The 16,127-nt window shown below is 37.1% G+C and overlaps 1 protein-coding gene across 11 annotated transcripts in view; it reads left to right on the top strand.

The window, feature by feature from the left end:
* The window catches only part of LOC121868535 (single-stranded DNA-binding protein 3-like), a 136,519-nt gene that overhangs the window by 96,120 nt on the left and 24,272 nt on the right, over positions 1-16,127 (top strand). For 5 of the 11 annotated variants that reach the window (XR_006089414.1, XR_006089415.1, XM_042369233.1 and 2 more), the window contains 7 exons: positions 2,443-2,547; positions 5,560-5,807; positions 6,474-6,521; positions 7,263-7,323; positions 8,622-8,672; positions 14,703-14,773; positions 15,127-15,321. Coding sequence is in view for 9 of the 11 variants with exons in the window: in XM_042369233.1 (XP_042225167.1) it covers positions 2,443-2,547; positions 5,560-5,807; positions 6,474-6,521; positions 7,263-7,323; positions 8,622-8,672; positions 14,703-14,773; positions 15,127-15,321 (779 nt within the window). In the remaining 2 variants the exon portion in view is untranslated. The remainder of the gene's footprint in view (positions 1-2,442; positions 2,548-5,559; positions 5,808-6,473; positions 6,522-7,262; positions 7,324-8,621; positions 8,673-14,702; positions 14,774-15,126; positions 15,322-16,127) is intronic. The other 6 variants (XM_042369234.1, XM_042369236.1, XM_042369239.1 and 3 more) reach the window with 6 other exon arrangements.

The following is a 16,127-nucleotide window of genomic DNA, read 5'->3' as shown; positions in this document are numbered from 1 at the left end:
GTGTGTACCTGTATTACCAACTTACACTAGTGACTTTTGGAACTTTTCGTGCCCGGTGCTGACCTAGGTGATGTGTTTCTCTATTTCGTGCTCTCTGTCCTACGATATTTACTTCCTTTTATGGTAGTTCATCTTGGTTAGTGGGTTTTACTTTGATATTTTCTCCCTCCCTCCATTCCTCCTTCCTCAGTTTCTTTCTCCCTCCCTTCCTCCTTCCTCAGTTTCTCTCTCCCTCTCTATTTTCCTCTCTTTTTACTCTTTATTTTTACACTTACTCCATTTTCTCTTTTTCTCTCCTCTCTCTCTCTCTCTCTCTCAATAGTTTATTTACTTCCTTAATGGAATGGTCCTCTATAGTAATCGGCTCAGTGTCCCTTAAATTCCTCTTTATCTCAGTGTAGATCACCCGGTCGTAATAGCTGGGTGTAGCTGCTCATACAAGTCAAGGAAGCTAAGGTCGAGATTCTTCCATAACTGGGAGAAAGAGAACACATATTATTACAGTAGTTTAAGTATAGTTACCCGAGTATAGTTTTCCGAGTAGCGTTACCTGAGTGTAGTTATCCGAGTAGAGTTACCGGAGTGTATTTATCCGAGTAGAGTTACCCGAGTGTATTTTCTGAGTGTAGTTATCCGAGTAGAGTTATCTGATTAAGTGCCGTGCTGTGACTGGTCGGTCGGCTAGATGTGTTCTCCGGTCTTCAGTTATGAGAGAAATTTTACCATTGACTCTTCAGGAATCTAAACCTAGCTTAGTGATGCATGATGCTTCTTGGATTAATACGTATAATAAGATTGTGTTAAGTGATTTTATTTCATGTGATATAACTTAAATCTGGACCAAAAGAGACTGCTCGTACTTGGAGTGAGTGCCCGGTGGTGAAGACAGGTATAGATATAAGTCAGAAGTATTACTTTATCAACATCTCTTGCAGGGAACTGTTGTTTTAATATGGCCATTGATCTGAAGATATTTTATCATGAATATAGATACTGTACTATAGATTAAAAAGCATCATTTAGAGATTATGCTGTGTTTTTTCTTCAGCTTTATCTCAAAGTAAACCTGCAGTTGATGTTAATAATAATAGTTTAGAAACCTGACTACTTCTATTTTAAAAATCAGTGTTTAATTTAAAAGATCAAGAAATTATGTCCTTTAAGAGTATGTTTTTAACTCAGTATAATATGCTGTCCTCCTGTCAGTTATCACAAGTCACGTAAGTAATGTGAACCAGAATAACTACTGTGCTGTGCAGGGGGCAGCCCACGACACACCCACCCACACACACACAGTTGCCCGACAGGATTTCTCGTCTGGGAGAGAAATCACTCATACTGTCATGAACCTGGTCATTTGGGAGTGTGAGGTTGTCGTGAGGTTCTGACAAGTAGTTCAAGAGGCTGGTAATGAGGATGCTGTTGGCAGACATACTCGGATTATCTGGTTCTCCATTGTGCATAGGTTAAGGAAATGACTTTTTAAAGCTTCTTCATCAAAGGTAGCATCTGACAAGTAATGGAAATGAGATGATCTGAAACTACTGAAAACATTAGGGAATTTTTTTGGTTAGCTGTTGTTTAAAAGTATCTGTAGGAAACCTGTATAGTGTGGAGTTGTGCACACTGGTGGTTTGGTGTGGTGGTGACGGAGGCAATTAAGTTGTTGAGCCGAGCAGTCTGGAGGTAGTCACGTGGGGTAGACTCCAAGTTATCATCGCATTGGGGACCAACATCATCCGGTCACCTGTTACGTGAAGCATTTTAGTGTCACGAACGATGGCTTTAATTGATTCGTAAATAGGATAAGAGTGTCACTGATATTGGCATTACCCAACCACCTTAAAAAAAGGCCAAACAGTTCATTATTGTTTCATGTATTGAAGTATACCAATGTGGGGAGGGATATAATTTTAGAAACAGAAAAATGACCAGAAATGAAATTGCTTATCAGTTTATAATTCCTTAGTATTCGCCGGTGGTTCCTTGACATCATAAGCATGTTTGATCACAATTCATTTCTCATTTATTGATAACTAGCCCAGGGTTGACAAGGGACAGAAAATCTTAATTGTTGCTTAAAATTGTTGAGACCATAGAATAAACTGATCTATTAAAGAAATAACTATGAAAAAATTTTGGGTTCACTTCATATGCATGCGTGTGTACAGTTACCTCCCTCCAAAATTTTGTCCAGTGTGTCCGTGTTCATTTAGTTTTTCCATAATAAGTCATTAAATGATAATAACAATTTACCTGAAGTCACTCATACTTGCCCTCAGATTCTTGCAATAATAATAAATAATACAACAAAAATCACATTTCTCTCAGCATTTTTTAAGTCAGCTAAAAAAAAAATCAGTATCAGAGTTTTTGAAATAAGCCTTGAGTTCTTTGTCAGACTTTGCATTAATAAACCATTTCTTCCTCTCTTCCATTCAGGAGATGGAGACTTTGTTGGTTGGCAAGGTAGGAACTCGCCTGGCAAGTTCCCTCTCCACCAATCAGATCTTGGATTGATCCATCTCCATCAGTCAGAGCTCAGGAGTGAGCCATTTCCACCATTCAGAGCTCAAGATTGATCCGTAGCCAATCAGAAAGCTTAGGAGTGAATCATTTCCACCAATGAGAGCTCAGGATTGATCCACTTCTTCCAATCAGAGCTCAAGATTCTTCTTCATCAATCAGAAGATTAAACCAGTCTTTTAGTTCCCCGGATTAATCACCTGCCTGTTAGAGCTCCGGATCAACCCTTAATTGTTTCAAGTTCAAAATAATATCTAAATTAATATGACAGTGAGCTCTGATTTTAAATGTCAAACATTGTTATCCTATTATTGTTGTGCTTGCTTTGTGGATACATTGAGATTGGACATTAACACAACAATTCAGAGCTCTAGCCGTACAGATTGTGTGGTGCTCCTGTGTTCTGTGTTTGTTCTGAGTCCCATCAGCCCTAAGGCGTCACTCTATCACCATCCTCATCTCAGTGGCCGGCCTTCCACAATCTACCAAACAGGTTCTTAGGTTTTATAGCTCATTTATTTAGCTAATTGAGTTATACATAGTCGTTTTATTCCTTTTTCTGTACAGTACAGTATCTCAAATATGACTTAACAACTTACAGTAGTACTCTTGTTTTTAGCAATTAGTTGAGCTAAATTTCAAATACTAATATTTTTTCTATTATCGATATTTTACCTTTAACTTTTATTATGTTTAAGAAGGAAGGTGTTGGCTATAGTGTTTCCTCAGTACAGGATGTAAGTAATGGTAAGAGAGATGTAGTTAGATAAGGGTTTGGCTGTCACGGTAGTTTGTGGTGAGGTTTCGAGTGATTGACGGGGACGACATAAGAGTGAAAGTTACAGATTTTCTACTAAATAGATCTTACCTTACAGAACTAAAATAGGAAAAGGAACATATATTTAATACTTATTTCTTGAATTTATGAATGAATGAATAATCAGTGGGTTTATAAATTATCTAATGTGAAGTTATATACAGTATAATGAGGACTGAATAAATGTCTCAAGATCATATCCTCTTAAATCATAGTCTTTATGAGTGTTGAAGTACAGTAATAAAGCTCAATAATCTCTTAGTTATAGTGAGGATCTTAGTGTCTGGCTCCTGTCTTGTGGTCGGGACTTGATGCCTATTTTTCAGGGTCTGTCGAGGACTTGTTGTACAGAACTTAGGTCAAGAAAAGAACTTGTAGGACTTAGGTCAGGATAAGAACTTGCAGGTCTTGGGGTCAGAATAAGAACATGTAGTCCTAATGGAGGTAATAGTTGAAACAATTATATAGATCCTCAATTATAGTGATATAAGAAATTAATAGAGAATGAAGGAATGATATATAATCGATAATAGAAAGGACTGTACAGTATATAAATTATAGAAAGAAATATGTACCACTTTGCCTATGATAGAGAGTACTAAATATATCCTGGAAGATGATGAGGAAAAATTAATGTGTAGGATTTTGTTACTTATAAAATATTTTCTCTTTTGTGTTCTGGTTGATATTTACAACTCCCAGGCAACATCTAGGTTACGATGGCTGTTATACTGCATAGATTAGATAGGTTATATGAATGAAAGAATATTAGGGAGTTGAAGCATAAGGACTGAGGGATACTGTATGTAGTTTGTGGTAGGGAGTTATTAGGTGGTTCTCTGTGGCTTAAAGTGTAGTACATTAGGTTTGGGTTATAGGGAGACTTAATATATAAAATCCAATGAAAGCACAAGGGGTCAAATCTTGTATTGAGAAGTAGAAGAACCTGGAGTAGTATTAATTTGGATAGGAAAGATACTATCCTATTTTTTTTATGAATTTGCAGTCCAGGTGTAGCAGTTCGATGAGATTAATTGATAGTTATCCATAATTTCAGCATGTACAGAAACTACTTAAGAATCGATGTTGTTGGAGAGAGATGAATAACCGATGTAGTGATTATGAACTGGAGATATAGATGAGATATTTCAGAAGCTATAAAAAATTGATGCAAGACAATTCAGTGTTTTGGGAGGAATGGGATAAAATTTAGAAAGTGACGGACAAACTTGAGTAATGTGGAGTAAAAGGTTAGGTAGATAATCATATATATACACGGGGAAATAAAGCAGTATAGACTATCACAGATGTACTTGAGCTTTGTATAGGTCAAAAGAAGAGAAACGATTGGGAAATATATGAAAATCTGTTGAAGTTTCAGAAATAGTGACAATGTGAGTAATTTAGTGACAACAGATTAAAAAGAACCTGTTTCTGTGCTAGATAGTGTGGCTTGGCTCCAGTCTTCATATTTATTTGTCAGTTGTAATCCTAAGTTACAGTTAAATTAGGTATAAATTATAGTTAGGTTGAAGGGTACTGCACTTTCACCATTAGATAAATCACTAAGAATTTGTTTTGGTAGTTTTTGGCAAGTGGCCATTTACCATGATCATGTCCATCATCATCATTGTTTCTATATTCAGAACTGTCTGTTTACTGACAGAGGCAAGGAAGGATCTATGGGGAGTGTTCTGTGAGCTAAACTTTTATTGCTTCATTACCGACATCATTGAGATGCTTATCACTGTTTCACAGAATATCCCATATCATACCATCCTGTTGTCTGGTCTATGATGCAGTTTCTTGTCCCTCTTGTCTGGCTTTGCGTGTGTGTTACTCAGTCTGATGTGTGTACAGTACTGTAATGGGGGCATGAGAGCCATGGCCAGGTTTTTCATTTGATTATCTCTGCCCTTACTTCCTGTGTTTGGGTAACTCAAGATAGATAATAACTGTCTGGTGCCTTGATATATCTTTCTTCAAACGCATCTTTGTCAGTTCCGTTAATATTGTACATAAAGTTTTGTCTTCGATGCTAATTTCGTCAAATAGTCAATTTCATAAATTTTGTTACATAACAGAGTTGCTAAATCAAGGCTAATGTTGTTGCTTAAAAGGTTATGTTCCCCTTCTTTCGTAATGTTTGTCTGTGTAGAAAGAATTTACAATAGCTCATGTAAGGCTTTTGTTTTTAACATGGCTGACTTCCACAGGTCCACCCGGGATGAACCCCCGAATGGCAGGTCCACGAGGACCAGCCATGGGACCAGGACCAGGTATGGGTCCCATGGGTCCAGGAGCATATGCCCCAGGAATGAGGGGACCACCACCTAGCAGTATGGGTCCTGCTGGGCCAGGTGGACCAGGAGGACCAGGACCTGGGGGCCCTGGGCCAGGCATGCCTCCAATGACTATGGGAGGGCCTGGCCCTAGACAACCATGGACGCCAAACACATCTACCGTTAGTCACGTCTTTATCTTAATTTGTGAATTAAATCCTGTATATTGTTCTATGATTACCTTTTTCTGTCTAAAGGCAGTATTGTTTACATTAGTAATTTACCGTAAGTTTCTGCAGCTGTTCCATATTAAGATAAAACATAGATAAACACCGAGATTTTCAAGTTGTTATCCTCTGATGCAGGGAATGAGATAACTAATGTTGTGTTGTATATTGTAATATAAGACTCTACTGTGCAAAGTTTATTGTAAGATTATATAGTGGTGTTAGACTCTACTGTGCAAAGTTTATTGTAAGATTATATAGTGGTGTTAACTTTTTGTTCACCAACATACAACAAAATGTTTTCTTCAGTTTTGTTTACTTTTTTAGCCTCTATGATTAAAAGAGTTTTTTCTCTTTGCCTTTGAAGCATAAACCACACTAGAAGTCCCATTTAAATGCAATACTTTTGTAACAAAAAGCAACTTCAGTGCTATTTTCAACATACTGATCATAAAGGATAAGGCAAGATCTTTACTTTATTTCTTCTTCTATTTTCACCGAGTTTATTTAATATTTTCTCTGCGTATTGGACTTAGAGATACTTACAAACCTTTCATTTAAATAATAAGATTCTACATTAATTTTGTTACGAGACATTAATGAACATCTGCCCTTCCACAGCCTATGAGTTACTCCTCGTCCTCACCTGGGACCTACGGTGGCATGATGGTGAGTAACGTTGTGGTGAATGTATTGGAGGTTTTAGTTCATGAATATTGGTCATGATTTGTGGCAGATATGAGTGGTGCTGTGGATCACACACACACACACCATCTTATTTCACCATAAGATTAAATACGCTACTGCTAACTCAACCCATCCCAGGTATCATTAGGGCATTTAATCTTAAGGTGAAATAAGTTTTGGGGAGTTAATCTTCATAGGATCCATTTGTTCTATAATTTTACACTACCTTGATGGAGTAAACTGTTAATGATGTATGTGTTTACACGAGTGTCTAATTTAAGGTCCATATTCACGTATCTCTATCAGAAACATAAATATGAGCTCATATTTAGGTATATAGTTCAGTTACAGTCGCCCACAAAGGCACTATCACCTCTCCTGAACACAGACCCCAAGATTCAGACTTGTGAATCCGAAGCATTTATGGACAGAATAATGCATCAGTCTACTGCTTCAGGTTCGTGGTTCAGGAGGGCTTTTGTGGGTGACTACAGTTATCCCTTGTGGTGAAAACATAGAAATTTGATGCCATAACCTTTGATAATAAGTGAAATATTTAATCAAGTTAGCAACACATAATAAGCTGGTATCTAACCTAGCGACACATAATATGCTGGCATCTAAGTTAGCAACATATAAAAGCTGGCATCTAAGCTAATGACACATAAGCTGGCATCTACTGACTCCCAATTTTTTTTTTTTTTTTTTTTTTTACTCTGACAGGGTCCACCGGGGTCTGCTGGCCCACCTGGTCCTGGCACACCCATCATGCCCAGTCCTCAAGGTTAGTAGTCAATGCCTCCTCCTGTGTTCCGTCCCCTGTCTTGTCTAACACAGTGAACAACATAAAATATTTCAAGGTTATGTTATACTATTAAGACATCTCCCTTTTAGCTTCTGTCTTTCCTCACTGTTAAGTCATGGGAGTGTAGATCGATTCTCAGGGTTATTTCACCAGGGATTATTATTTATCAGTTTCTTCATTTCTTACCTTTTAAGTTTATGAAAAACGTGTCAGTGGTATTTAGATGTTTGGTATATATGTTCAGTATTGTGCTGCTATTCTCCTGTGCTGCAGCAACTCTGGGTGTTATAAGAAAGGCCTATTGTAATTCTTAAATATTTCAAGACATATTTTTCAATCTTCAGTGCTTCTCTAAATCTATCATTGAACACTATAATTGTTATGTAATAATACACTTCTCTAAAAATAAATGCATGAACTGTTAAAAAAGTAAATAATTATGACTATATCAATTAAATAGAAATAATTTAATCAGGGATGTATAGAAATCTTGCCTTTCTCACCCCCAGATATATCCCGTATATTATTATTTAAGATTTGTTTACCTTCACTTTTTATTGTTTTCGTCCTTCATCCAATATTTCTGAGGTGTACAGTACTTGGAGCTGATGGGTACGTTACATGACCTCTTTCTTATTTATGGTTACAATTTATATACAGTGAAACTTTCATTTAACGGACTACATGGAGAGGAAAGTCCATTATATCAAGGGTCCATTAGATGTGAAACTTCCCTCTGACGAACTGTATATAAAGATGAACGTCCGTTATATCGAGGGTCCGCTAGATGTGATCTCCCCTTCTAAAGGATAATAAGGAGAGGAAAGTCCGTTATATGGAGGTTTCACTGTTATGGCATCAGGGAAAAATTATAGAGAGTTAATGATCCTGTTCTAATGTTTCTTACAATTTGGTGTATAATTAGGTGTTAGCTGTGTCCTGGGGTAACAAATTTAAACTAACAAGCAGAATTATATATTGTATGTGGTAACTTGAGAGCCCCAGTGAAACAGTTCCCACAGTGAAGTTGATAAAAGTGTTATAGCAATGCCTCATTTATATATGGCCTCTTGAGACACACATATTGACGTTTAACAATTCTCGTTACTTTTTATCAGCGTACGTTTTGTAAGTACAGTAAAACTTTAACGTTATATAAGTCTTCATGGTGGTACAGGACATGATTGGCCATAGATGATTGTGGTGTTGGTGTATCTGATCTCTGTGTCATCATCTCCCACAAAAGCTGGAAAAGTAACTGTGGTAACTTTTTTTAGGGTCGAGTGGAGCTTTCTCTCCCGCCCGCCTGCCTCCCACCCCGCGGCCAGGTATTACACTATGGGGAGTTTGGACTCACTGCACCTCAGGGTTCCACCGTAGTTCTTGGCTATATATATATATATACTCTCTGAAATATCCCCCTTGGCAACTTACTTTTTTTTTTTTTACTCATTTTGTCAATGCCCGTTCTTGTTGATTATAAGTCCATAATGATGAATTGTGCTAATATCCTTTATGGGGTTAAGTGAGCAAGAGATTGGCTGTAAAAGTTTGCTTCATCATAAACTATTGGAATACCACATTTAACACTTCTAAAGGAGATATTAAAGCAGAATTCGCATGAGAAAGCACTGTTAGTTTATGTTTGTGTTGTGACCGTGTGACATCATCTCTTACTGCAAATGCTTAAATGGATCACGTTTTTTTTGTGGACACTCAAGCTGGATTGGATCTATTTATCTCTTCTCTGGAAAGACTTATAGACCTTATCCATCTGTGTCTCTTGAGAGTTCTCAGTTATGACAACAATGTCAACCAAAGAGAATCATCTCCAGTCGTCTGAGGTTGTCTTAACTGTTCACACAATTTTTCTATTTTTTTGGATGAAGTGTTTCATTTAATGGTTGTATAGAAGAGTGTGCCCTGAGGTGAACTATTGATTGGGTTGTTCTCCTCATGTAGTGTCTGGGGCGGCTTCTAGCTACGGCCTTACACTGCAGCAGCAAGCATTTATTTTTGTTCCGGCTGTCACTCCCCACTGGGTGACAGCCTTCAGCACGTGTGCTCAGTGCTTTTGTTTACAGATCAGTGGTCACTTTGGAGTTTGGTGTGAAGAGTTACCACCTGAAGAAACTCTTGTTTATTGTTATCATGGTTATCAGTTTATTGTAGTTATCATGTTATCACTATTATTGTTATCACAGTTATCAGTACTGTTAACTATTGTTGTTCATGAGTTTCATTAAGACAAAGTTGACCATTATGATGATTAACAAGTGTTCTCTTCAGAGTTAAATAAGCATGTCATTATTATTATTATGGTAAATAACTGAAATGAACAAGAAGTATTATGTGTTTATAAAATTTTCTTCTTTTATTTATTTTTTCTTATGAATTAACTTACGCTACTGTGTTTTATTTTAGTGTTTATATTTTATTATTTTTTTTAGGGTTACTTTTATGGTAGTCCATAGTTCCTTATTCTTTTTTATTATTAACATTTATGGTCGTTTTATACACTGTACCATCATCGTTACTGCAACAAGATCTCGTTGATTATTGCACTCTTTTGAGGAAGATTTCTGTATATTGTTATAAGCACTTTGACTTTGTAGAACCTCTTGGGTATACTTTTGTAATTTATATATATTTAATCATGCTAAATAGGGGTAAATGCAAGATAATGATGTACTGTATATAATATAATAGTAATGTGGATTATATAAAGGGACAGTCATTTAGTTACTGCAAATAGTACTAACATAACGTGATGTATCTTTGCCTCACCTTACATAGTTTAGTTTGGCTGTGTTGTGGTGATAAAGTGAGTCCCTGAAGCTTGACCACCCAGTAGGAAGAGTGAGGATACAGCACACAGTTTATTAAGCCTTCAGCACATGAGAAGACAGCGTGAGTCAGCATTAAAACTGTCTGCCTTCGCTCTACAAACCTATGATTCTTGGTACCCATTTACAGCTGGGTAGACTGGAGGGTGCCCTAGGATTGAACCAGTGACCCTTAGGACTGGTGCGAGTGCTGTAGCCACTTAGCCATGGCACCCATTTATGATAATATATTATGTCAAAAATCAAACAGAATATTTTTTTACAATAAACAAACTCATTTCTATTAAGTTATGGCTGTAAAAAAAACAACAACAACAATTTACTAAAAGCATTGGTTCTGTTTTAAGGTTTAATGAGACGATTATCCCAATTTAGTATCGTGGCATACAATTACTAACACAGTTGATATATGTGCTCTGACACACTAAGGATACAGAATTCTCCCCAAACACCTCAAATATCAGTCATTTCTACACACGAGTATTGAAGGACCAACACCAGAGTTCAGATTTTTTTTACATCATGTTGCATTCAGATATGGCAATCGCTGAAGGAGTTGTCTGTATGTTATGTAACTTTTGATTGGAATGGCAATTTTAGATCTCCCAGCCCACACATACACAGTGCCCCATCACTAAACTTCAGATCTTTATTAAATTGTGTAGAGGTTGTAAGATATGACCTTATAGAGAAGAACTGGACAAGAGAAGCTGCACGAGATCAGGCATCCCGGTAATTGCGGTTAACCTACACAAGCATGGAAAATGACCTTAGAATGACGATGGTTTGACAGTCCTCACCCCCATAAACATCACACATTGAGATTAGGCTTTTCAACATGGCTCCTGTATGGTCGGTCGGTCGTTAGAGATACATTTCGATCAGATGGTCATTGTGTTATAGTGGACACCCATACATTTGGTCAGATCCAACTGGGATTCACTTGAGAGCTGCTTGAGAAATCCCCTGTAAGAGACACTATCCTGAGGTGGACAATGAAATGGTATGTATTTATTATCACAACAGAAGCAGTCAGCCTTTATCACATATCAGAAGCAGTGAGCAAATTCACTTTTAATTTGACATATAGAATAGTGTTTCCTTGTGACTTTTTTAGTTTTTGATTATGACAATGAAGCAACTCCCTTGATGCTTCATAACACAGATTCATTAACTCGTGCTACATTATGTAACATACAGACAGGCTCCAAGTGAAGTTACCATTCAGAGCAGACGTTGTAGATAAATGAGTGTGGTAGGAACTAGTGACATTAGAAGGTTACACCACAAGAGGAGGTGATCAGGGTAATACACAAAATAGAAAATAGTATTGTCAGCAGAGTTATGTGGAATTGTAATGATTTGTATTCACCCCCTTGTGTATGGGCTTCCCTCTGAGCTGAGCAAAATCATGTTCGTTAGTCAAATAAAATCTTAAAAGTGGCATCCCCTTAGTGAAGGAGTTAGTGAAGAGTGAGGAGGCGGAGGAGAATAAGAGATGCAAACTGATTGTCAATACTGGTGAAATTTGCTTTGTCTGTCGTCAACATTAGACCTGGAAAATCTAACGGTTAAAGCCTGGACGTATGTGTTTGTGTTTTATGCGCGCACACATACACACTTACAAATACTTAAACCAAATTAACAAGCTGGAATCTTTTTCATTAGATTTATATTTCTGTATTTTAAATGAATTCTAATTTCTCTGCATTGTGTCTGCAGATTAAGTGTTTAAAAATCTTGATGTTTACCTCTCACAGTTTTAGTCTTGTGTAACCTTTTAGCAGTTGGTAATTTTATCTTATTAATGCAAGTTTTGACAAGTTTTATACTGTACGAGGAACCACAACTAAGGTGATTGGTCAAATGGTCCCCAGTCTAATACGATTCGTCTTTATTGACCCTAATCTTAATGGTTAGGTTAGGTTGAGTCATATTAAGATTAGTTCCACGTGACTAGTTGCCGCAGCGTATTCTTAAGAGTTAATTAGTGGTTTATGTTATTATCAGTTAGGTCTTTATATACTCTTTAAACTTATATCAATTTTTGTTTTATATATTTTATACCTTTTCCATTATCTACAAGGTGAGGTTAACACAGGCATATATTCAGTCTGTTCACTATGGACACAAAGGACTGTGTGTGTACAACAACCTCATGAAAGATCCAGCAACACACAACGGTAGGCAGTACAGTACATCAGTTGCGGTAACAAACTGTCAGACTTGGGCACCAGATGGCCAGGAGTACTGTATGGTCGTAAGCATTAAGTAGATAGTAATAAAAGTAGGGAGAAGTAATGTTTGTAATATATGTTAACTTTACGTAGAGAAGTGAATTGACCTCCAGCAGTTGAGGATTGTCACTGGAAGAAAGAAGGTGGTTAAATAGCCTTCCCATACGAACTTCTTTTACTTCACTATGTTCATGCCACTGTGGGTGAACAGTCCTCTATTCTAACTTTTCTGTTATAAAAATTTTCAGCCAAATGTAAGTTCACAAATATGTGAGATTTTACAAGATGCAACACACAGCATTCATGGATTCAGGAAAGGGCTTTAACCAGGTACATACATTTATTCTTCTCCCTACCCTCTCTCTCTTTACAAGCAAACCCTTCTCCACTTTAGTACAGAGTGGCTGGTGGAAGCAAGAGGAACTCAGACTTGCTCTCTCACTAACTCTCTTTTATTCATTCTAGTTGCTGTAGCAGAAGTGTTTTGCTCTGGTGTTCTCCTGAGGCTGTGAAATACCTTAAACATGTATTGAGTTGGGATATTGTTGTTGGTTGTGAAGGGAATCCTACAGGTCCTGATGTATGCATTAAAGATTAGTTGAAGCGCTGGGAGAATCTCTTGAAATCCCGGTGCAGTAAGGCAGGGGGACAACTTTTGACTCAGGGTATTTCATGTGATAGACTTATGCATGATAGTGGAGGGAGATGGTTGTGAAACAGAAGTAAAATACTAGAAAATAATAGACACATGGGCTAGTGTCATCAGTGATAAGTTGTGTCTTGTTGTGGCTACCAAAGATGATTAAGGAATAGTTTCATGTAGATAAATAGAATGAATCATAAATGAACCAATAATACACACACTTGTGAATAGGAAACAAAGTCTGGTTTTTTATAAAAAAAAATGGACACTATTAGCTTGCTGTAGAATTGATGTTACATAAAATTCCTTCTCCAAATGGAAGAAACTTTGACATATTCTTGTATAGTCAGTACTTGAGTGACACCTTCATATGACCACATCTCATATGACCCATTAGGTGGTGCCTATCTGTTGGTCACTGGCTGGTTGAAGTCCACTGATTTTTATATATAATACTTTTAAGATATGATAATTGGAAAGCATGATATAACATTAGATTAGTCTGTGGTTCAATTTACTAGATGTATAAATAGGATTCTTATTTTCAACACTTTGTTAACCTTTGTTGTGGCGTCTCTCTCTCTGTGATAATGAATGGGGTATGTTTGTCAAGATCAGTTTAATTTTGTTCAATGTCTCTTAACTGTTTATATCAATCCCTCTAAATGTCTGGCTGACTTTTTTATAGGTATTCTCACTCAGCTGTCTTTAGTATTGGAAATGTACGTCTGTCTCTCAAGCTTTCATAAATTAAGTATGGAGGCTGCTGACTTAACCTGCTAGACTGTACTGTGCACATGATGAGTCACACGTAAGGCACATGAGTCAACACTATCAAGGCCTACACAGACCTCAACTCTGATAGCCATACAGAGATATTAGGCAATTCTCACTTTTTTGTATATGATTTTCTATATTTTTTAGTTCCCATTATTATCTCGTTAACTTTGTTTTGTCTCTACACCAATACTAATCACCTCGTGTTACTTTCCTGGTAATTTTTTTATATCAATAATTTCACAAGAATTATTTCAATTAAAGTTATATTTTTAATACAGTCCAGATTGTAACACAAGATGATTATGATTGGAGACACAGAGTGAGTCCTGCCAGCATGATGTTGTTGTCTCTCTGTTAGAGTGAATGGTTATCTTCAGCAAGTCACTTACTTTATTCTCAACTGGTATTTCCATAAGCAGTGTTATCCTCCATGTAAAATTTTAGCTTCATTTTAACCAGAAAAATTCATGGATAATAGAACTAACTCTTTGGTTATGTCCTGTAAAGAACAGCTTGTAGAGGACACTGCCATGGCTTTGGGAGGGAAGCCTAGTAAACCAGATCGTCTTAAACATAATCGTCACCAGTTAAACAAAACCGATGAAACGTGACTTTTTAGAAAAAAGAGAAATAGGAAGTATTGAAAGTGTCATAGTAATGTGTGTTGTGGGCAAGATGATGTCTGTGTATTTCCGATATACCATGATCTTAATATTATAAACATGAAACCATTTCTTTCTGTTAGATTAGTTATGTCTTCTTAGACCAACTGCAGGTATTCAACTTGTGATAACTTCTGTACACTTGTTATTGATACCATGACATGAATAACCCACTTATTGGCTTTTGCAGACACATCAAGCAGTGGGGCTGATGGAATGTTCCCAATGATGAAGCCAGTACCTGGAGGAGGGATGCCTGGGGTGAGTGTAGGGTGCTTGCCTCACCTTACTTCTGATATAAGTGTAGATAGTTTGTATAACACCATAGATTGTTGAATATATATCAGTAACCACAGAAATTTGGTTTATTAAAAGAATTCAGAAAGCTTAAAAAAAAAAAAAATCAACAGGTTTCTTGCCAAAGGCTTGTGACATATAGGTGTAAGAGGCCCTTTATAGACAGTTAAAGAAGTGAATGTATTAAATTATAAATATCAAGGGAATCAAGTAAGCTTGTGAGCATAAGACGAAAGTGTTCATATATCACCACTTGTTTAATGGTGATTCAAGTGTAGGTAAGAGTACCATGTGGTGAGGGTGGAACTCTCCCTCAGGACTTCCCTCTGGGTAGTGGCCCTGATGGGCCCATGGGTGGCCCTATGGGCCCCAACACCATGGGGCCTGTTATGAATGGTGATGGCTTGGATGGCATGAAGAACTCACCTGCTAATGGTCCTGGGACGCCGCGGGACGACGGAGGCGGCATGGGGGACTACAATCTGGGAGGCTTCGGGGGCCCACAGGAGAGTGTAAGTTGTTACTGTGGCTCTATTGTGGCCGCCCTTCTGCTTGTGTGAGGTGTAGATGCTGGATGCTGCTGTATGCACATAGTAATAGTTTTGGCGATGACAGATATTTGACTTGACAGAGATGGTGTTTATCAAGGATTAATATTCATATTATATTTATTATGAATATTTAGTCCCAAAATAAGCATTGCGTTTAGTCATATTCTGTCTCTCTAACAGTGTTAAAGATCAGCTTTACTGTTAATAATTCTCTTGATCAGAGTGAAGTAGAGACTCACATGTATAAAGATTCACAAGTGCCATTTGGTTTTACAAGAAACTGTGCATTAAGTAGCATCTTCCCTTGTTTGTTTTAACTGAGTGAGTTACTAGTCCATAGTTTAGTCAGGGATGTGCAGAGGAAGATGACAGTAAAGTAAAAACTCCTAAATACTTTAAAATAATTTTTGTGGTTGTAGCTGAGAGATAACAGAGTGGCTTTGAAGCGCATGTTCTTTCATGTATGACCTGACCTACTGTAAACAACTGACCTGTTGTGACCCCACACATTGCCCTAATTCATTAATATAGTTAGGCTCTCCAAATATTACGAGAAATTCTGTATTTTGTGGAAATATTTTGCCATATTGAAAATACTTACAGACTAAAAACTTGTTTGTTTTTGAGTTGTTATCAGGAGTTATAGAAATAATGAAATGCTACATGTGTGATACTTGAGGAAGATAGACTAAGAAAGTTTTGCTGTAGCCCCACACATCAACCAATGTCTTGTACAGCATCTTGGAATATGGATGATTTTTAGCAAT

This window comes from Homarus americanus, unplaced genomic scaffold (assembly GCF_018991925.1).
Source record: "Homarus americanus isolate GMGI-L3 unplaced genomic scaffold, GMGI_Hamer_2.0 scaffold59495, whole genome shotgun sequence".
In the NCBI taxonomy this organism is placed as follows: Eukaryota; Metazoa; Arthropoda; class Malacostraca; order Decapoda; family Nephropidae; genus Homarus; species Homarus americanus.
Note: the sequence above shows the minus strand (reverse complement) of the source record. Positions and strands in the feature narration are given on the sequence as shown.